At 44.8% G+C, this 23,469-nt stretch overlaps 1 protein-coding gene across 1 annotated transcript; it reads left to right on the top strand.

Annotated features, from left to right (window-relative positions):
- Positions 1-4,561: 4,561 nt before the first annotated feature.
- CUNH10orf53 (chromosome unknown C10orf53 homolog) lies at positions 4,562-18,730 on the top strand. Its single transcript, XM_052734355.1, has 3 exons — positions 4,562-4,685; positions 15,484-15,603; positions 18,519-18,730. The coding sequence occupies exons 1-3, from the start codon at positions 4,589-4,591 to the stop codon at positions 18,581-18,583; spliced, it is 282 nt and encodes a 93-aa protein (XP_052590315.1). The 5' UTR covers positions 4,562-4,588; the 3' UTR covers positions 18,584-18,730.
- Positions 18,731-23,469: the final 4,739 nt, after the last annotated feature.

Below are 23,469 nucleotides of genomic sequence, written 5' to 3'. Positions count from 1 at the left end.
AATCTGCTGAAAATAATTTTAAAAGACACACTTTAAAAATAATTAATGTTCAAAAATGGGACATGAAAATTGTTATTTCAGAACAGAGAAAATTTGTAACCTAGGAGACCAGAGTTTAAGAACCCATACTTCCTTATTGAGTCTTCAAGGTGCCCCATCATGCAGTTAGTTTGGATTAGAAAAAAAAAACTAAACAACATTATGTTTTTCCAATGAAAAGTAAATGAACAGTGTTACAAAACAACTCCATTGGAGTCACAGTTCCCTTTATTCTTCCTTTTCTCTTTTTTTTTCTTTTTTCTTTTGTTTGTTTTTGTGACGACAGGGCCTCACGTAGCCCAGACCAGCCTTGAACCTGTTACCTAGGTTGAGGATGAACTTGATCTTCTGATTCTCCTACCTCCACCTCCAGAAAGCTGAGAGTGGTTGGATCCCATTTCGTTTTCTGATATAAAATAATGAATGAGATTTGGTCATGCAAACAAAATCTATGGAGTCCTGTTTTCTCACATATTTGGACTTTTATTTCTGCCCCTATTACTAATAATACTTTGAACCTGTGGAAAATATAACTTTGTTAAAATTTTTTTTAAGTAGGATAGCCTTATTATCTTCCATTTATTTCCACAAACTGGAATGTAGAAAATACCTAGGTAATAGGACAAATCAAGTTGTTATCCAGAAATAAGAGTTACGGTAATTTACATATGAAAGGCCAGTCTTCCCCGGAATTAGAACTGTTCCATGTGAGACTATAACTGCAGAATCAAAGAGGAAAAATTAAGATTAGAGGATAACATCTCAAGCTCAGAATAAAGAGAAAATATATATAATAACCATTCTATTCGACTTTGTGGCAGAGTTTCTAGACAGTGATATACGATAAAAAGAAGGAAAAAGGAAAGGTTCAATGAAGGAAATACAGCTGTAACTGTTTTCAAACTGTATGACTGTTTACATAGATGTCCCAAAAGGACCTACAAACACATTATCAAAAATACCGAAGAAGATCAAGGTAGCTTATGTAAATTTATGTTATATTCCAGAAATAAACTCAGCATTGAAAAGACATGGTTTAGGGGCTGGGAACATGGTTCAGTGGGCCAAGTACTTGCTATGCAAGCACAAGAAACTGAGTTCATATCTCCAGTGCCCGTGTAAAAGCTAAATGTGGACGCTCACATCTATAACCTCAACCCTGGGCACTTGGGGGTGGGGTGGGGTGCAGAGACAAAAGGTTTCTAGAAACTTGCCCAACAAGCCAGTTGTGGTGGTTTAAATAATATTGGCCCCCATAGGCTCATATATATGAATGCTTAAGGAGTAGCATTGGGAGGTGTGGCCTTGTTGGAGTAGGTGTGGCCTTGTTGGGGGAAATGTGTCACTGGGGGTGGGCTTTAGGGTTTCAAATGCTCAAGCCAGGTCCAGTGTCACTCTCTCTTCCTGATGTCTGCAGATTCAGATGTATAACTCTCAGCTCCTTCTCCAGCATCACGTCTGCCTGCATGCCACCATGCTTCCCCCACGTGATGATAATGGGCTAAACCTCTGAACTGTAAGCCAGCCTCAGTTAAATGTTTTCCCTTATAAGAGTTGCTGTGGTCATGGTGTCTCTTCACAGTAATAGAAACCCCTAAGACACCAGTCTAGCCAAATCAGTAAACTCTAGGTTCAGTGAGAGACTCTGTATCTAGATCCAAGGTAATGCCAGGCATGGTGGCACACACTTCTAATGCCAGCACTCAGAAGGTAGAGGTGAGTTTGAGGCCAGCCTAATCTATATAGCAAGTTCCAGGACAGCCAGGGTTATATAGAGAAACTGCATCTCAAAACAAACAAACAAACAAACAAACAAAAAAGCAAGAAGCTCACTATAGTGGGCTGATAAGCAGACGTGGTGAATCCAGGCTCTGGGCACCAAGGCTGATGACCTCAGTTCAAGCCCTGGGACCCACATAGAGAGAGACGAGTGCCACAAGTTGTCCTCTGACCTCCACATGCATGCCACAGCACACACACACATACAAATAGGCACACACAGCGACAAGGAGGTGAAATATGAAAACAGATTAGTATCAAAACCAAGAAGAAAGTACTTACAAACATTTTTAACAAAGTTAATCATCCAATCAGTAGTACTTCAGTGAGGAGTAGATTTTGTCTTCTAAAAGTGCACCAAGTTCAGAGAAAACCAAACATCAGTGTCTTAGTTAGGGTTACTACTGCTGTGATGAAACACCATGACCAAAAGCAACTTGGGGAGGAAAGGGTTTATTTGGCTTACACTTCCACATTGCCGTTCATCATTGAAGGAAGTCAGGACAGGAACTCAAACAGGGCAGGAACCTGGAGGTAGGAGCTGATGCAGAGGCTATGGAAGGGTGCTGTTTACTGGCTTGCTCCTTGTGGCTTGCTCAACCTACTTTCTTTTAGAACTCAAGACTACCAGCCCAGGGATGACATCACTCACAATGGGCTGGGCCCTTCCCCATCAATCACTAATTAAGGCAATGCCCTACAGGCTTGCCTGCTTACAACCAGATTTTCTCTAGGCATTTTCTCAATTGAGGTTCTCCCCTCCCCACCTTCTCAGATAACTACAGCTTGTATCAAGTTGACATAAAACTAGCCAGCACAATTGGGTCCTTCCGAAAGGCATGAGGCCACACTGATTAGGATGAAGAGCACTGATGTCATGTAGGGCTCTGCCTTTCTCTCCCTGTAGTTGGCTGTGCTCCTCCGTGTTGTGACTCCCTTTCTACTATTCAGTGGTGCTGTAAACTGAAGTTCCCAGAAAAAGCCACACCCATATGAAAGATTCTGCATGGCTGATTGGTTGATTTGATTTCGTGCTTGTAATGTTCAGATCCAGAGCCCAAATTATCTTGGGTTATTGTTAGTCCCCTTAATATTCACCCATTGCTAACTTTCCTGTCTGACCCAACATCTTTTCAGCTATTATGTAAAACCTTTGGAGTATATTAACAGACCATTAGCTTCCACAACCCCACAGCTAAAATATCATCAGACTATGTCTGAAGCCTGTTGCTGAGTTACCCCGCCTTGCTGTAGCTTGTATACCCACTGTGCCCACCAATGTATTTGGTAAATGCTTTGAATTATGACTTTTTTTGTTTTATGATTATAAAAAAGTTCATAAGACGACGTCTATGTCAAAACACGTTATATTTGGGGCAATCTGAATTCGTGCCTCTGGGCCATGGTTACTGGTATTTGGCTCAGAATCAACTCTTCCTATTAAGGTGAAAGTTATGTCTTGCATTGGCAATGTGAAGCCGAGTACTAGGGGAAATTCTTTGTGCCCTCCGAAAGTCATACGTCTACTGGCAATACGGATCAACCAGTATGTGTCACAGAAGAGCAGACTGTGCACGTGGAGAGAATTAATATTAATGCACAACAGTAGCATATGTTGGGAGAAGAATTAATGGGAGTTTTTAATCCTTGCACTTTTCATAATGAGTATAAAAATATCAACCATGTTGATTTTTATAAATGTGTGTTGCACTCACAAGAAGGTGATTGTTAGGACTGGCTAACTGCTGTGAAAAAAAAAAAAAGAAAAAAAACAACAACTCACCCCTGAATCTCAGGACTGTAGAGGAAATGCTTCCTTCTTCCTCCCCCAGAATAAAGCAGGCTGCTGAGGCTACGTCCAGGAATCCAGCTTCCTCCCTGTAGTGGGGTCTCTGGATTATGGGACTTCCAGTTTCTCCCTGGGTTGTCTGTGCCTGGGGCGTGTGTGTGTGTGTGTGTGTGTGTGTGTGTGTGTGTGTGTGTGTGTGTGTGTGTGTGTAGTAGTAGTAGTAGTAATAGTAGTAGTAGTAGTAGTAGTAGTAAGAGGGCAAAAGGGAGGGAGGGAGAGAGACAGACAGACAGACAGAGACCCTTTTGAGTCCTTATCCCAACCCCAGGATGAGAGTTTGGTGAATCTAGGTTTGTCTCAGCCAAACAGGTTAACTAGCAAGGAATGGAAACTACTTCCAAACAGAGCGGAAATGGACTAATTGAAAACTTATCAGCACATGTGGTGGCACATGCCTGTAATCCCAGCGTTTGGGAGGCTTCAACAAAACAAAGCTATGTCTATTTGTGTGTATGTATAATCAATCAATCAAACACAGAACAGAGAGTAGAGAAAACGCAGTTTCCCATCCACTCTACTTTCCTGCGCCACCTGGCAAGGCTCCCGAGCCTCAGCAAAACCACAGGCGGCAACTCACCTTGAGCAATGGTTACTGGGAAAAGGAAGAAACTTTGGAAAACGCAGCCAGACACGTGCTTTCCATAGCTAGTCAGCGTTAGTTAGTCATTCACCCATTCACCGCTAGTACTTAGCACAGCACGTACCACACAGCACTTACCGCAGCAGGTGGAAACTGAGTTAGTTTATGAGGCTGTACAGCAACTGTCCTAGGCCTGGGGACTTGGGACAAGGAAGCCTTAGCCCCGCCCAGCGCATGGCCACGCCCACCCCTCTGGGGGCCGGAAGGGCCTCAGAGTAGTTGCCTAGCAGCAGGTGTTGTTTGGAGTCCTTGACAGCCTCCAGCAGCCAGGAAGAAGCACCATGCCCAAGAACGCCTTAGTGACCTTGCGCTACGGGCCCTACAGCGCAGTGGGCCTGTCCGTGGAGCACCGTACCTACCGACTGGAGGGTCTGCAAGGTGGGACACCCTGCTGAGTGCCCCTTTTTGAGACTCAGCCTCCCGGACTCAGGCTGAGTCTTCTACCTAGGCCTTCCTGCCTCAGACCCCAGGCAAGTGCTGCCTTCCCCAGGAAGCCTTCATAAGATGACTTAGCACCTCCCTCTGATTCCCACTACATGATCTGTGGGCACCCTGAGTGTTACCAGGCAAAATACACACACACACACACACACACACACACACACACACACACACACAGCACCTAATCCCACATTACAATTTGGGAAAATTAGGGTCAGAAATACTAAGTGTCCTTTGCAAGTCAAATGGCTGCAAAGTGACAAGGCTGAGATTCTATCCCCTGCTTGTTCATTTATGCGGCAAGGCCTGTGTTAAACATCTGTGTGCCTGGACTCAGGCAGATGGGCTCACCGTTGAACAGGATGTGTGCAGGAGAGCATTGATTACTCAGAGTCATGCCTAAACCCTGACAGACTAGAGGCTGCATGGGAACCTGCTCACAGCGGAGCCACCAGAATTTTAGGGCAAAAGTCCCAAGAGACCAAACTCAGCCACCACCTGTGTTAGTCACAGAACTAATAGAATATATATTTGTTGTTCTCTAGAGTCACAGAACTTACAAAATATGTATTTGTTGGAATGACTTACAGGCTGCAGCCCAACAATAGCTAGTTGTGGATGGAAAGTCCAAGAATCCAGTAGTTGCTCAGTCCCCCCTGAGGCTGGGTGTCTCAGCTGGAATCCCGAAGTAGGCTCAATGGATGTGCTGACAAGGACAAGCAGGCGAAGAATAAACAACCCCTTCCTTCTTCTAGTGTCCTTATATAGGCTTTCCAGCAGAAGGTGTGGCCCAGATTAAAGGTGTGTCATCCCGCCTCAAGATCCGGATCAAAGGCATGCTCCCTTCCTGACTCAAGATCTGGATCACAAATGTGCCCTCCATTTCATTCCAGATATGGTCAAGTTGACAACCGAGAATAGCCATCACACCACCCCAATATGATACTTAAATAGATAAGCCTACAGAAGCAGAGAAATGTCATTAATGTTGCACACTGAAAGGAGGAAGGGACAAAGGGCACAATGAGCCCAAATCCATCCCTGGGGTGCTGCCTACATTTTAGGATTAAGTGGAGAAAGGGCCCGGTGATGGCACACGCCTTTAATCCCAGCACTTAGGAGGCAGAGGCAGGTAGATCTGAGTTTCAAGCCAGCCTGGTCTACAGAATGAGTTCCAGGACAGTCAGGGCTACACAGAGAAACCCTGTCTCAAAAAACAAACAACAAAAACAATTAAAGTGGAATTGGTGCAGGAGGTGAGATGCTCATATACTCCAGCCATCCTGATTGATTGAGCATCCCCAGTGTTCAGGAAGACTCCTTGAGCGATAGCCACGTTAAGCAATCAAGTGACCCAGAATAAACGAGACAGACACAAAGTGAAGGCAGAGATGGCAGACTTTCATCCCACTCTGAGTTATCTTGTACAACCAAGAGATAAATTGGTTCTTTTTAGCAAAAGCATTTCCTAAGTGCCTGTTAGAGTGCCGGTAAATTGGAGGGGACTGAGGATACATTTGCGTTTTAATAAATGAATAGAGATTGGCCAGGTAAAGAGAGGCCAGGGCATTCCGGGCAGAAGACCTGACGCTTTCAGAAACCGGTGGTAGGAATAAGTGTTGAGATGTTGAACTGATGGAGGTTAGGCCAGAAGGAGCAAGAGCTCCAGGCGCACCCTGAGAGCTCCAGGCAGGGAAATGAAACATCAGCTGCTCTGAGGGTCCCAAGCTGGAGGGTCAAGAGCAGAAGGGAGAGAGACAGCAGAAGGGCTTTGATGGTGGTCCAAGGTTGTAATGAGAGCATCTTGGGTCAAGACAGCCATAAAGGGAAGTTATGCCAAGTAACAGCAGTGACCTCCCTAGGACAGTAGACTGGGTAGGCAAGGGTAGGGAGGGTGCCACCAGCATTTAGCCACGTCTGCCTAGCAGCAGAGCTGATGGATGGCAATGCTGTCTACCAAACTGGGAAGCACCAACCGGGGGCCACAATTTGGATGATCACATTCGGTTGTGGACACATTAAACTTCATGTGCTTTTAGCTACTTAGGTCAATGCACAAAGAATAAGAAACTCTAATCCTGTCAAACCAGCCCCCCACCCCACAATGACTTCATTTCACCTTAGTTATGTCCTAAAGGCCCTGTCTCCAAGCATGGTCAGAGGGAGTTAGGACTTTCAACATACAAAATAGGAAAAGCGGCCGGGCGGTGGTGGCGCACGCCTTTAATCCCAGCACTCGGGAGGCAGAGGCAGGCGGATCTCTGTGAGTTCGAGGCCAGCCTGGTCTCCAAAGCGAGTTCCAGGAAAGGCGCAAAGCTACACAGAGAAACCCTGTCTCGAAAAACCAAAAAAAAAAAAAAAATAGGAAAAGCACAATTCAGTCCATAGCAGCAGCATGTGGTGACATTCATTACAGATCGCAATATCATAGACCCATCACTGTCTATTGGCAGAGTTTTCCAGTGTCCTGAACAATAACTTAGAAAGCAGTAACTCCACCTCCCACATTAGACCTGACACACTCTAATCCTCTCTACAGCCCTGTGTGCACCAGGCTTTCTCTCTCTTTTGGGCCACCAACCAGCTCTCAAATCAGGACACGGAGACTTTTAGTTGTGAATGCTCAGCGTAGCTTAGACTCATCTCTGGTTAGCTCTTTTAACTTAAATTACCCTGTTTCTGTTTATCTACCTTTTGACTCAGAGCCTTTTAATTTTCTTTCCTTCTGTATATCTTACTTTCACTGCTTCTTGTGTCTGGTTGGTGGTAGCTGCCTGGCTTCTGGCCCTGGGTGTTTCCCTTGTTCTCTCCTCCTCCTCCTCATCCTCCTCCTCATCATCATCATTATCATCTCATTTTCTCTTCTCTCCCAAGCCTAGATTTCTCCTCCTATTTATTCTCTCTGCCCCCCAGCCCCACCTATCCTTTTTCTGCCTAACTATTGGCCATTCGGCTTTTTATTAGATCAATCAGGTGCCTTAGGCAGACCAGGTGAAACAAATGTATCACATCTTTACATAGTTAAACACACATCCTTACATCATTAAACAGATGCATCATAAACAAATGTCACACACCTTTACACAATTGAAGTAATATTCCACAGCATAAACAAACGCAACACATCTTTACACAGTGAAATATTCCACAACACCCGTGAATCTTCCAAGTTTAGATATTTAATATTGTGTAGAATCTGCTCATAAGGCCTTCTCTACTGCCAGGGAGACAGCATTAGCAGAGGCAAAGCACAAGGGGCCCGGATGTTGAGCTAACCTAGTTTTGACACAGTCTCTACTCCTCATAGACTTATAGACAAAGTCAAAATCAAGTTGGTTTTCCTTTATGAGCCTCATGTTCCTTGTTGGTAAAGGAGAATATGAACCCCCGCCCCCCATTGGTGTGAGTCTAATGAGAAAAGCACACATAACAAGGACTTACTCTGGAGACAGTCATTAGGAAAGGTGTGTGTGTGGGGGGGTCTCTCAGAGCATCTGAGGACTGGTAAGCAGTTCGGGCTGGTAGAGGATGGTGTATAACAAGAAAGTTGGGTCTGTTTTGCCCTTGACATCAAGCAGTTGGCAAAGGTGCCTAGGTGAAGAACTATGAGTTAGCTGGGCAATGGTATCATACATCTTTAATCCCAGCACTCAGGAGGCAGAGGCAGGCAGACCTCTGAGTTTGAGGCCAGCCTGGTCTACAGAGCGAGTTCCAGGACAGTCAAGGCTACACAGAGAAATGCTGTCTCAGAAACAAACAAACAAAACAAAAAACAAACAACAACAAAAAACCCACCATTAATTTGTACTTTAATGTTTGATTCTGAAAGGAGGAAATTGGAGAAGAGAAGTGTAGGACGTTGGATTATTAAGAGACACCAAACCAGTGGGTAGAAATCATGTTCTAGAATTTAGAAGGAAGAAGGCAGGAGCCCTTCTAACTGTAGACCAGATCTAGATACTGATGACATCAGCATCCCTGTCCCAGGTCCTCACTGCTCCAGTTCTGCTGTCACTCATGTCTCAGGCCTCCCTCCACTGTACCTACTGTCAGGCCTGTCAATCCATCCCATGGTCCTTGTCCTCAGCACATGTCCATAAGTCAATCCTTCACCCTATCAACCTCTCTCCTCCTCCATTTATGTCCAGTCCCCATCACTCTCTGCTGAGTTGTGTCATGGCTTCCAGCCAGAGATCTTTGTGACCACAGCGGTCTCCTTATAGTCTGTTCTCAGAACCAGAGCCGGGTCAGAACATGGCTTCATTCCTGGGTGACTCTGGTGACTCCCAGCTCATAGACGCTAAAGACCTTCCAAGCTTCTCCTGACCTCCTTGACCTCCTTACACATCCTCTCCAGCGACAGCCACATCCTCACTGACCAAGGACCTCTCCAGGGATCCCGGGAGCTGACACCCATGCCCAACAGGTGCTACACCTGTGATGCCTTTCTCCACGTGATCTTCCCTTTCCTCCCTCAGCCTTCAAGTTATCAGCCCGAAAGTCACCCTCATGGACAAGACATCCTGAAGTATTTGTGTGTGTGTGTGTGTGTGTGTGTGTGTGTGTGTGTGTGTGTGTGTGTGTGTGTGTGCATGCGCGCGCGCTCACGCAGGAGTCTGTTCCCTTCTTCCACCATGTGGGTACTGGGTATCACACTAAGGTTGGCAGACTTGATAGCAAATGCCTTCACCCACTGAGCCGTCTCAGCAGCTCTACCCTCCTCCATCTCTGGTCCTTCCCTCCTCCTCTGTCCTTCTTAGTGTGTCTAGGTATCTGCCACAGCACTGATCTCACCTCCTCTCCTCATACACACTCGGATGTAATCTTCAGAGATTCCCGTCTGTCCCGTGGGGTCCCAGTTCCTGTACTTGGTGTATAGAAAGTGTTCCATGACTTTTCCTGGAGGGGGGTGAACAAATATTCACCCCAGATGGGGCACTAACAAAGACCGAAGAAACAATTCCACCCAAGTCTAATGCAGTCAGCCAGCGAGCTTATTGGGATTGCCTGCTTACAGGAGCATGAGCGACTCCTAGGAAAGTCCACTCTGGCAGGGGTGATGAGTCGCAAAAGCTGCATTCCTAGAGGTCCCTGCTCAACTGACCCTACTAAAGAGTATGTTCTCCCCAGTCATGGTTCACTGCTTACATGACCTTCAAAGTGGGGTCTCCTGATAAAGTAATTTTCTAAATATTCCAGGAGGGAATGTTTTAAGGACATGACTACTCATCAGAAAGATAGAGCCACATGCTGGAGGGAGAGACGTAACCAGGCAGCTGGCAGAGGTGTTGCCTAAGGACAAAGTATTAGGGGCCAGGGATGGGTAGTGCACAAGTGGGAGATGATGTGGAAGTACCAGAAGGCATGTGAGGTGGGATTCCAGAAGAAATGGATCCTAAACTGTTGAGCTCAAATTATCTCCAGAGAGAGATGCTGTCATGGTTGTCAGTTGTGAAAGGATTAGAAAATGAATATTCTCCTAGGTTCCCAGTTGTTCGCAAATGGGACAGTGACCTTGGAAGGCAACTTGGGAGTGTCTATAAAATGTAGCCCACACAACAGAAACCAACCGCTTCATTTCCAGGTGCCTTCTTAACTGAAAAAGACCACCCATACCCAGGTGGCATACTACCAATGTTTTCTGCAACCTTCTTGGTGAAAGGAAAAAATAGAAACAACCAGAAACTGCAATGGCTCGGTAAATTGCAGCACATCCATCATGTGACATGGGGTGGTGGAAGGCTGGGCTGGGTAAGCGCAGCACTAGGGAGAGAGCCTGCCCAGAGTCCCCTGTACTCCATGATCTCTCTGTGCCCAAAGAGGCAGATAATGGAAGAGGCACACAGGATAGAGTCAGGGTGGTTTTAAAAATTTTGTCCTTTTCTATAATTTCTAAGGTTTTTACAGAATCAAGAGTCTGCTTTGCATTGATAAGCTGATAATATTTTTAGATGTACTTTTTTTTTTCAGCAAAAATGTACTAAAAAAAGAAGAAAGAAACATAGACGTAGTGTACACCTGTAAGCATGGCACTTGAAAAGAAACATAGGACCAGTGCACATCTGTAATCATGGCACTTGGAAAGAAACATAGGACCAGTGCACATCTGTAATCATGGTACTTGGAAAGAAACATAGGACCAGTGCACATCTGTATGCATGGCACTGGGAAAGAAACATAGAACCAGTGCATATCTGTAATCGTGGCACTGGGAAAGAAGCATAGGACCAGTACACATCTGTAATTGTGGCACTGGGAAAGAGACATAGAACCAGTGCACATCTGTATGCATGGCACTGGGAAAGAAACATAGAACCAGTGCACATCTGTAATCGTGGCAAGGGAAAGAAACATAGGACCAGTGCACATCTGTAATCGTGGCAAGGGAAAGAAACATAGGACCAGTGCACATCTGTAATCGTGGCACTGGGAAAGAAACATAGAACCAGTGCACATCTGTAATCGTGGCACTTGGAAAGCAGAGGGAAGATTAGGAGTTCAAGCTAGCCTGGGCTACATGAGACTCTGAAGAGGGGAGAACAAAAGAGGAAGATGGAGAACCAGTCAGGGGAGAACACACCTGTAATCCAGGATTCAGGAGGTGAGGTAGGAGGGTCATGAGTTCAAGGCCAGCCTGAACTACACACTAAGACCCTGCCACCCACCTGCAAATAAAGTAAGAAAGAGGGGTGGGAAAAGAAAGGACAGAGGAAGGAAAGAGAGGGAAATGGAAGAGAGTAGAGAAAGCAGACATGGGTCGGAGAGGGATGCAGAGATTGGTGAATTACTGAGCGTGTGGTTCAGTGCCGAGGGAAAGGAATCGGTGGAGCCGGGCACTGAGCTGAGGCCACAGGCGCAGGCTGCTGCACCCTCTTGGGGAGGGAAGGTATTCTGAGAAGATCATGGGGAGCATTTTGATGGCCGGCGAGGTTTGTAAGGTATCTGCAGGTGGCTGATTTGTAGAGTAATTTGTGTACACCCATGCTTGATAACGCATCTAATAACAGCTGCCAACATTTACAGAGGACCCAGTGACAAGGGCCGAGGTGTTAATAGCAACAAAGCAGGGAACATTCGCTCCTCCCCCACGCCCCCCACTTGAGACCCGGTGCTAACACTGAGGCAAGCAGATCTTCTTGCAGCCCCTCTGTAAAATCTGCATCTGAATTCTGCATATGACTTTTAAAAAAATCATAGCCCTTTATCGTTTCCCGAAGCCCTGCTGTCTTTGGAAGGATGCCTGATCTTTTCTGAACGTACCATGCCCTAAGCAATCTGAACACTTTTGTTCTTTGTTATCCATGAATTATGATGGCGCAGCAAAAAATGTCTTCACTAAGCCAGTTGCTTAAAAGAGTGCTAAGTAATTGCCCTGGCCACGGTTGCTCCTTGCCTACTGTAGTTGAGCCTGCCAAAGGAGCCCCTCAAAGGGATTGGAAGGCACTGAAACTGACCATTAAAAATAGAATCAATCTTTATTTAGTCGAGGCACCCAAATGCTACCCTGCCTCTCCAGTGATGCATTAGCTGAACTCATTAATGGCCACTGGCATCTTGTCTGCTCAGAGTAAAGGAAGGAAAGCGATCTGCCGGTATACCTCGACTTCCTACTCAGAAGCATTTATACCATCCGCAGAGGCTACACAGCTCGCTACACAGCTCTGCCCGCTCAGTGAGGACAGAGCCTTTCCCCTGTCCCTTCTCTTTATCCAGATCGCCTGTGAGGAATGAGGTGCCACTTCAAAGAGGTGGGTGTTCTGCGGGTGGCTTACCACTTCTGGCTGATTTATGCTGGAGTTCAGCCACTGCCTGTGCACAGACTTTGTTTCAGGGAACATATTTATCTGACCTTTCTTTGAATAGACACCTCAGTAGCAACTCAGGAAACCGTGGCCCCCTCCGTGCCGAGTGGTGGCATTTGGGTGAGCTGCGGGGATTCCAACGTGTCTTCTTCTCTCATCCCTTAAGCCCGCACCAGCCATGTTACAGTCAGCCTCGCTGTTCCATGTCACTCCTCTCTGACAGGAAGGGGACAATGTCCTGAGGCTGACAGTGTGACAGACTCTGCAGCTGTTGTCGCTGGAGTACAGACCAGGCAGGTAACCAACAGCCACAAGGGGAGTTGGTGGTACTCAGCATCATTCTGCGTTTGCTACTTTGGGGAGCCAGTGTTGACCCCAGGTTCCCAGAAGAAGGTCAAGAGGCCTGCCCTTCCAGAGCTCAGGTGCCTGTACCTGGCAGCCCCTAGAAGGAGGGAGGACCCTTTCTTGTCTTGTTTTGTAGATCAAATCCGTTTTCTCAGCCACACCTTGTCTTGTAAGAGTAATTTCATCTCTATACGATATTCCAAACCCAAGTGTGATCTGAGCTCAATCTGATGGGCCTTTTAGGGGACATCAGGGGCAGCTGGGAGGTGCTTACCTCCTGAGGTCTCTTGTGGGACCACCTGGCTAGGCTAGTCCTTATAGTCTCGGTCTCTCAGAGCCCCTTAGGCCTTAGAAAGCTGGCTGTAGGAGTTTGTAGCAGAGTGACAGACAGCTAGGCTCCTGAGTTGTCCCTGTCAGATTCTAGCCCACTCCCCAGGAGGATCTACAGACCGTGCAAAGCCTAAGGTCCTAGAGGCCACAGTGCACTTTCCCAAGTATAGCTATTTCCTACTGGGGAGAGGGGTGCTATGGGCAGGGGAAGGTGAAGCCAGAAATCCCTACCATGGACTGATGTCATGTCTCCCTACACGATGAACTGCCCTTCCAACCCAGCTGGACCACTTCCATTTAAACAAGTCACTGGTCCAAGCTGAGTGCCCTCTTCAGAGATGTTTAAGATCAAGACACTTGAACAGGATACAATAGCATAAATATGCCAAAGAAACGATGCAGGCGTTCTTTGGAGAGAGGCATTAGCTGAAGCAGGTCAATTAGGGCTGCCACTGGGCGCCTGAGGAGCGTGATCGTGTTAATGGAGACCCTCACTGAGTCTTTCTCAAGTTTCTTTCCAAAAGTGAAATCAAAATTATGCAATTAAAATGCTCACAGCTGGGGCTGGATGTTCTTGAACTGATTGAAAGATGAAGAAGTGGACAGGACAACGTTTTCAAACAGCAATTGTCTCTGTAATTAAATGCAATTAACTGACAGAAATGTCTGCTTTTCCCATCCTAAAACTGATTGGAATGCTAAGACTTTAAAAAAAAAAAATGACCCCATCTGCTGCCTTGTTCCTTCTAACCCAAATCCTCAGCAGTGCACACAGAACGCTGAAGGCAAACGGCACACAGACTCTAAGATGGACTGTGTCGCCCTGGCTGTCCTGGAACTAGCTCTGTAGACCACGCTGGCCTCAAACTCAGAGGTCTGCCTGCCTCTGCCTCCCAAGTGCTGGGATTAAAGATGTACGATACCACTGCCCAGCTAACTCATGGTTCTTCACCTAGGCACCTTTGCCAACTCCTTGAGGTCAGAGGTAAACAGACCCAACTCTCTTGCTGTACACCATCTTCTACCAGCCTGAACTGCCTACCATTCCTCAAATATCCTGAGAGACCCCCACCACCACCCAGCTAAGCTCCTATTTAATTTTTTACACATATTTACATATTGTTTGTGTGTTTCTGTGTACATCATGTGTTTTAATTAGGGTTTCTATTGCTGTGAAGAGACATCATGACCACAGCAACTCTCATAAAGGAAAATATTTCATTGGGGCTGGTTTACAGTTTTAGAGATTTAGTCCATTATTGTCCTAGTGAGAATCATGGCGACATGCAGGCAGACATGGTGCTGAAGAAGGGATTGAGAGTTCTATATTTTGATCCACAGTCAACAGGAAGTGAACTGTCACACTGGGCATGGCTTGAGCATATGTGAGACCTTAAAGCCTGCCTCCACAGTGACACACTTCCTCCAACAAGGCCACACCTTCTCCAACAAAGCCATATCTTCCAACAGTACCACTCCATATTAGCCAAGTATTCAAACACATAAGTCTATGGGGGCCATCCCTATTCATACCACCACATCATGGCACACATGTGGACATCAGAGAATGACTGAAGAGTTGATCTTCTCCTTCCACTTCAGGTTCTAAGCCTTGGCAGCAAGCACCCTTCACCAATCTCACCATCCTGTAACTATAAACTTCCAAATTAAAATCTCATTATGAACACATAGCATTATTTACTCAGTCAGCCTTTTATTATCAGACTTATGAATTGTTCACTGAATTTTGGTATTATATAGTAAAAAGAACATCTTATTGCAAAAATCTACCTGTATTTCTGACTTTTTTCTTACGGGGTTTCTTTTAAGTATGATGTTCTCAAAACATGTTTTTGAAGGTTATGGCTTATGCTATGGATTGCCCTCTTGAAAGGCAACCAAATTATATTTCCATCAGCAGGGAAAGAAGTTGCTGGATCCTGGGTCCCCTGAGCACTGTCTCTATGAGACTAAGCTGTGGAACACTCAATTGCCACTTCCAAGAGATGGGTCATTTCCTAACAGATCCCCTAGGTCTGGGGTAATTCATAAGCAAGAGATGTGCCACTTGGGTATCTGTCTTTGCTTTCCTGAGACTATAAGGATACATGGAGATCAAGGACCATCTAGGTGCCCAGCAGGTGGTTATGACCATGAACAGCCAGGGAGGAGACAAGCTGCTGCCGTCCATGAGAACACAGACATAGGCTAACCTGGAGTCTGCCCCCATGTCACCTACATCCTTCCCTGTTTTCCAGCTGTGTTGACCAAAGATGGACATGATGTCATCCTGGAGCAGATAGAAGACTGGAATCTAGTGGAGCTTGTGGTAAATGAAGAAATAGTCTTCCGGTGTGACATCCAAGACTTGGAGTTTGGTAAGGCCGTAGGAGGCCTCTGCCCAGCACTCAGCCTCCTCTGAGAAGTCCCTCAGTTTCTAGTTGAAAAGCTCAGGGAGTCATGCCTAGAACCAAATTGGGGTTTTTTCTGCATCTCAAACTCAGATCAAGAGCCCTGTTTCCGGAGGCATATGAAAGACAGCACACACACACACACACACACACACACACACTACATACTCATACACACCACACACATACACACACACACACACACACACACACACACACACACACACACACACACCATGGTACAGACACACCACTATAGGAATAATAAGATAGTAGATTATTGAATCTCCTTTTAAACTAAAAAAAGCAAATACTAGTCTTAAGTATTTTACATTGGTATGGATTTTGTGTATTGATACAAATTTAAGGTTATTTTTGTTATACTGTATATATGTTTCTACTCTTGTTTAAGGTATTATACCTATGCAGGTCATTTTAAAATTTAGTGTAAAGTTTTAGTCCTTAAATGCTATTATCAGAAACTGTTTAGGATAATTAAAAAATGTAGGTTGGTAGTTAGTCATCTATAACAATCAAACTTGCAGTCATGTAGGTATGTTTTCAAGGTTTAACAGAGATATATTTTAGATAGATAGGTGGTCTTCAAACACTTCAGAGACCTATAGAATATGGCATTTAAGATGCTTTAACAACATAAGGCTTTTCATGACAGTGAGACATGTGTGCTCCTGGTAGCACTAATTTACTTAAAAAAAAAAGATGATGGGCATCAGAGAACCTCCATATGGAGTTTGCTTTCATTGTGGCAAAGTTAGCCACTAGGCAAGAAACTGTCCTTGCTTCAACTGCTAACATTATGTTGTCCTAATTGGACAAGCAGGACACAAAAGAAGGCAACTGCCAAACTTTGCCAAAACAAGGTAGGAGAGTCCTTCAAAATTGCTGCTTCACAGAAGAATCTGTCATATATGCCAGGCCTGTAGGCCAGAGGTGGATGACCCAGTGTTGCAGAGGAAACTTGGGGTGACTGTCCAGGCAGCCAGATGTCACTGTCATTTCTATAATTTTAGAAGTTGTTTGTTCTGTGCTTCCTGTTTACATAGGTAATAGTATATTCTTCTCAGGTCTTTGATTGGGTTGAAGACTAGATAGTTATAGTTACAGTTTTCCTTGTTATCAAATTCAGAAGAAAACTTACAAAAGAGATGTAAAGTGTTTAAGGTTGAGAGACATAAAAGCTTAATTTATCTATCTAAAAAAATGTTGTTAGATCTAAAAGGATATTTTTAGGATGGTTATACAAGTTATGATAGAAAATGGTTTAGGTATAAAACTATGGACTCATCAGGATAGGATAGATAATAATTTCTCCAAATTTGCCAAATAAAAATGGACTTGACATTGTGAATGCAATTCTTACTTGATAATTGTTCTTATTGTATATAACTTTACTGTATTAGAGTTAAAACCTTTCCTTTTATTTAGACAAAAAAGGGGAAATGTTGTGGGATATTTGTACACTGTGTGAAGATGTATTACTGTGATTAGTGTAATAAAAAGCTGAATGGCCAACAGCTACTCAGGAGGTATAGATAGGACTTCTGGGCAGAGAGAGAACTTTGGAAAGAAGAAAGGTGGAGTCACCAGCAGACTCAGAGAAAGCAAGATGGGCAGTACAGAGATGAGGTAACACCACATGGAAGAATGTACATTAATATAAATGGGTTAATTTAAGTTATTAGAACTAGTTGAGACAAGCCTAAGTGAAAGGCCAAGCTTTCATAATTAATAATAAGTTTCCATGTCATTATTTGTGAACTGGCAGACCAAAGAAAAATCTGACTAAATAACACACACACACACACACTCACACACACTCACACAATCACACATACTCTCTCACACACACCATGGCACACACCACACACACACACACACACACACACACACACACACACACACCCCACACATACATATATATGTGTATGTATGTATATATATATATACACATACACCACGCACACACACTTGCACACATATACTACACTCACACACACATACACACACACATAGCATGGCACACACACATACATACCACACATGTACACTCACACACATACTCACACACACTCATACACACTTACACACATACACTACACTCACACACACATACACACCACACACACTACACAAATTCACTCGCACACATACACACATTCATACACATACACACACATAATACACACACACACATATACCACACTCACACATAATCATACAACACACACTCAAACACACATAGCATGGCACACACTCACATGCACATAGCATGGCATACACACACTCCACACACATACTTACACACACACTCATACACACACATACCACATGCACACACACACCCCCATACACACCACACACATATAGTCACACTGAAGTGCTGTGGTACCCAGCTTCTTCCCCAATACTGGAGACAGGAGAGGAAAGAAAGCAAAGCTGAGCCCACCTTTCATATGTGATGGAATTGGAAGAAAATAAGGTTTTGTGGTTAGTTTCTTTTTTTTAACTTTAATAATGTGTTTTATTATTTTCTTCAAAGTGATTTTTTGTTCCATTTGTTTATTTCATCTAGACTTCTGAGACAATTAGAGTATGCCCACAGTGTATGGCATCATCAGCTGTATTCTGCACCTTTTTTTGCCCTGGAGGGCTTCTGGCCCATAGACTGACACCATGTTTACCTCCCTGTGCCTGAGAGTAAGAGCTTCAGGAATCCACTAAGACTCTGCTAGAGGCTACTTAATATTTTACATGCCTGTAGCCTTGGAAAATACGCTTCCGATGGAAGCCCAAGGTATATTTAGTGCTACATCAAACTGTACATAAAGCTGGCCGAAGGTGCGTGTTATCTATTTCCCTAGGGGGTGACGGCAAACTAGATCCGCTGTGTGAAGAGGCCAGGATCGCTGTGCTAAATGCCTTCTGATCTCATGGAGCAGACAGAAGAAAGCCAGCTCTCCCTCCAGTCTACAGTGTCAGCAAAAGGGGCTTATTGGGCATGGACAGTGGGCTCTACCAGTTAGAACATGGCAATGGCACCCATCCTCTGGTCTGTGCGGTTTGGGTTTCTCATCTGGCTGCATAGACACTCACAAAAATAATAAAAAATCACCTCACTGGCAGCATCTCTCTGTCTCAACCCATAGGGAGGGCCCTCCAATATCGGGTGCATGTGGATCTGAAGGAAATAATAAAATGCAATCTAATAACAGAACGCCATCCCCTAATAAAGCACCGTTGCCAGGAGCATTAGACATTCCATTCCGAAGCAAGCCAAGAACTAGGAATAGGTGAAATTAAAGCTGCCTGGGCAGAGGGTGGGAATGAGGCCTTTGAAAACCTGGACCAAGTCAGTGTCAATGAAGAATTCGGAAACCTGGCTGTCTCTACAGATTTATTTCTTGCTCCTACTGGAGTACATTTTTAATTGCTAGTATAAAATTAGGTGAGATCAAATTTTCACTTGTCCCTGTTGCAAAAAGAAAAGCATCTGCCTTCTTTTGTGTGAGCCAGTTTAACCGGATGCTCTGAAGGAGGCAGGAAACAGTCCAGGGCAATGAGAGTGACTCTCGGGCTCTCTGGTGGAGAACACAGCCTCACAGAAAGGGACTTTAGTGACAGGTACTGTAAAGCAAAGTATCAGTCGTGCTGAAATGACGGTGTGTTTGCTTTCCAAGTCCTTTGCTGCATGTGTGTGTGTGTATGTGTGTGTGTGTGTGTGTGTGTGTATGTGTGTGTGTAATTTTTATAAGAATATATATGTATATTCTTAACTATAAAGGCACAGAGTCAGGAGGGAAAGAGATTCTACTGTACGGTGTCACATATGAGCTTGTTTGCAGCACACCTCTATATTTTAGAAGACCCCAACGGAAGTCAAGAGCCTATGCAGAAAGAAAGGTGCTTTCATACCCTGCAGGAATCTACACCACCTGGGAAGTTGTCCTTCCCACCAGCTTGGGAAGCCTCAGGTTCCCCCACATCCCCAATTACAAAGGCCAATAGAGATTCCATGTGCTGAATTACAGCCTTCATTTGTCAGAGTCGATCCAGACTACAAATTGCTCAGACCTCTTCAGAAATATTTAATCATCCCCTTAGTAAGAAACTCAGGCTCCAGTACAGTTCCCTCCCAGTTTCTGGAACTGGTTTTCAAAATTCCTTAGTCCCTTTTGTTAGAGGCCAACTTCAGTTACAATATATGTAGCATTTCATATTTATTTCAATATAAAAATTTAGAGGAATATATTTTCACTAAAGAACTATGGAGAATACAAAGTAATGATAGAGTAGAAATTCAGCATAGTTTTGGTGTATTTCATGTTTGAATTTCTTCTAGTTAGGTCTAGATATTCACAGAAACGAACATACACAGAACTTGACTGTGCCTGGTCAAGACCACACTGTAATTTCTTCTTTTAACTTAGTGTTTTATATTGAGCTTGTTCCCATGTGGCTGAGCATTTACTGACTGTCTGAGCACTGTGTTTAAATCAGGGAAGTTCTTCTCCTTGGAAGTGTGTAAGGAGCTGTCTTAGTCCGTTTTGCATTACTGTAACTCAGTATCTGGCCCGAGGTAATGCATGAAGAAAAAAGGTTTATTTGGCTCATAATTCTGTTTGGTAGAAAGTCCAAACAGCATGGCGCTGGTGTCTGGTGATATGTTGGTACGTGGTAGATGCCATCCCATGTGAGAGATGAAGCAAGAGACAAGAGATAGTCTACGCTTTTGTAAGAACTTACTCTTGAGACCTGTGAGACCTGATTCATGATACCAGTCATGATGCCATTCATGATACCACTCATGATACCATTCATGATACCACTCATGATACCATTCATGATGCCATTCATGATGCCATTCATGATGCTATTATGATACCATTCATAATACCATTATGATGCCATTCATGATACCACTCATGATGATACCATTCATGATACCACTCATGATGCCATTCATGATACCATTCATGGTACCATTCATGATACCATTAATGATACATTCATGATGCCATTCATGGTACCATTCATGATGCCATCACTAATCTCTTCCACAAAAAGCACTCATGACTCATCTGCTGCCTGTGAGGTTCCACCTCTCAGAGACCCCACCATTGCACTGGAGACCAAACTTCTAGCACATAAACCTTATGGGAAAAACCTATTCCAAACCTAGAAAAAGTACTTTCAAGTAAACATTGAAAATAAACTTAAGGAGCAGCAAGATGGCTCGGTGGATAAAGGTGCTTGTCACCAAGTCTAAGGATCTGAGTTCAGTCCCCAGAGTTCACATGGTAAGAGGAGAGAACCAACTCTCTCAACTGCCCTCTTACACACACACACACACACACACACATACACACACACACACACACACACACACACAAATGTTAAAAACTAAATAGAGGCACTTAAGACTTTGGCATGAATAGAGCCATCTATCCACATGGCCTCTCTTTGGAAACGTCTGAGGACATGTCCCTGTCATTCTTCTGCCTTCCCTGCCTTCCTCTGTCTTCCATCTCCTTGAAGACACTTCCCTGTAGAGAACCAGGAACCTGCTTTTGCCCTGTGAAGACAAAAGTGCTCTGTGCCTCCACAAGCTAGACATCCGGGTGCCTTTTAATGCTCCTAAAACACCACTTAATTAAATCACATTTCAAGATTCATAAAATGACAAATCAATGCCACTGTTAGTGGAACACATAAAGAAAGTGTCTTTTTTAGAATAAAATTAAAGTCATGGTTCTGTCTCAGCAGTTTAAGAAATGAAATTTGGAGTTTCTAAGCCTTTTTCATCATTTTAAAATTTTTTAATGAATAGATTTGGGGCGTGGGGGCTTCCAAGACTGCTGTTGCTGTAAGCCTTGCTGACTACACCTGCTTTCTCTTGTTAGTTTTACCCTTGAAACCTGTGGCCAACAATCCTACGACCTAGCCATATATAGGAGAACCTCAGCTCCCAAGGACAGACACAGGAACATTTCAGGAGTGTGACAGAGAGAAGACCTGGAAGAGACCCTTGTACCCTCTGGGGCTAAATACTCTCTTGGACACATCTCCCAGACAAAGTAATCCTGGGACACGACACCCAGATCTTTCTCCTTCAGACACTGACTTCCAGCTGATGCCTTTGTGGGTGATTCAATGTTACAGGAAAAGCACATGTCAGGTGATAACAATGCATGCTCCCTCTGGGTGCCAAGTTTCCAAGAAAAACACACTAGCTAGCCAGATCCAGGTGAAAGACAAGAAAGTGCCAGCAGAGAGACAGTCTTCCTTAATTGAACATTTAAAGGGAAAAGAGCATGTGATGGTAGTGCAGCCAAGTGCTCTGAGCTTGGCTGTGAGCTAGTATTCTGAGTCACGGGAAGCAGATAAGGGACCTTTTCCAGGTAAGCTCACATTCTGGAGCTATGGAGGCTGGATGACAGCAGGTGGACAGTGGCAAGCTCATCTAAGAACACGGGTATCCTGATAATATGTGTGGTGGTTTGAATGAGAATGGCCCCATAGGCTCATATGTTTGAATGCTTAGTCCCCAGTTAGTGGGACTATTTGGGAAGGATTAGGAGGTGTGGCCTTGTTGGAGAGGGTGTGCCACTGGGGGTAGGCTTTGAGGTTTCAAAAGCCCATGCCATTCCAGTTGACTCCCTCTCTGCCTTTCTCTTTCTCTGTCTTGTGCTCGTGGATCAGATATGAGCTCTCAGCTCCTGCTCCAGCACCATGCCTGCCTGCCTGTTGCCACACTCCCTACCCTGATGGTCATGGACCCTCTGGAACCATGATCTCCCAAATGAAATGTTTTCTTTTATAAGCTGCTTTGGTCGTGCTGTTCTGTTGTGGCGACAGCAAAGTAACTAAGATGGTGTGTATACAGGATACAAGGCAGGCCAGTGGTAGGACTTAAATGTCACGAAAAACCATAATACATTCAAGACACAGTTTGCAGTGCAATGGTTAGAGCAATTTGGAAGTCTAACGCAAAGCCCACAGAGAAAGAAACACGCCACAAAAACTGGAACTGGTTCTCAACTTAGCTTTCTACATTCATCACATGGTCACATCAGTATTAGGGGCTCAACAAGCTGCTCATCCCCTAACTGGGTACCATACTAGTCTCCACTGGGCCTCCAGATGAAAGAGTTATAACTCGAATGTATCCTGGGAGAAGGTCTCAGGCCCACTCCTCTAAGATCACAGTTCCCCAGCCACCTTTCGCTGGAACACAGGCCTCTACTGCTTTTTATTCAAAGCAAAAGACTTCTAAATGAAAAACTGTGAATTTTAATACACAGATATTGTAGAAAGGTGAGCAATTTTCAAGCACACCACCCAGATCCTCGGGGGGTTCTTCCTGGGTTGTGGGTTTGCTCAGAAGTGTCCTCCTGCATGGTAGAAGGACAAGGCCACACCTCCAAGCCAGACTGTCTCTGGACAGGAGTGTTGAGGACTGTATGTGCCAATGGTCTCCCATAGAGACCTGCTTACTGCCTGACTCACCTCCAGCAGGTTCTGCAGGCTCTGACCACAGCTGCTGCCCCTGTTCTGGTTGGAAATAGTTCCCTCCACACACTGGCCCTTAACTCCACCCCAAGAGCAGACAGACCTTGCAGGTCTGCCCACATCTCATGAGGCTCCAGTGTTCCTGCCACTGTTAGCAAGCACAGGCCGGAGGCCTGGGGATAATTGGTCATGTTCAGTGAGTACCAGCCTCCAGAATCTTTCCAGCCTAGCCATGAACAGAGGTCTCAGCCGGGAGAGCAAGTACTCTCACTGTACAGGAATACCCCAAGCTCTTCTGAGCTC

This window comes from Peromyscus californicus, unplaced genomic scaffold, assembly GCF_007827085.1.
Source record: "Peromyscus californicus insignis strain IS unplaced genomic scaffold, ASM782708v3 Scaffold_12__1_contigs__length_115047231, whole genome shotgun sequence".
Taxonomy (NCBI): Eukaryota; Metazoa; Chordata; class Mammalia; order Rodentia; family Cricetidae; genus Peromyscus; species Peromyscus californicus.
Note: the sequence above shows the minus strand (reverse complement) of the source record. Positions and strands in the feature narration are given on the sequence as shown.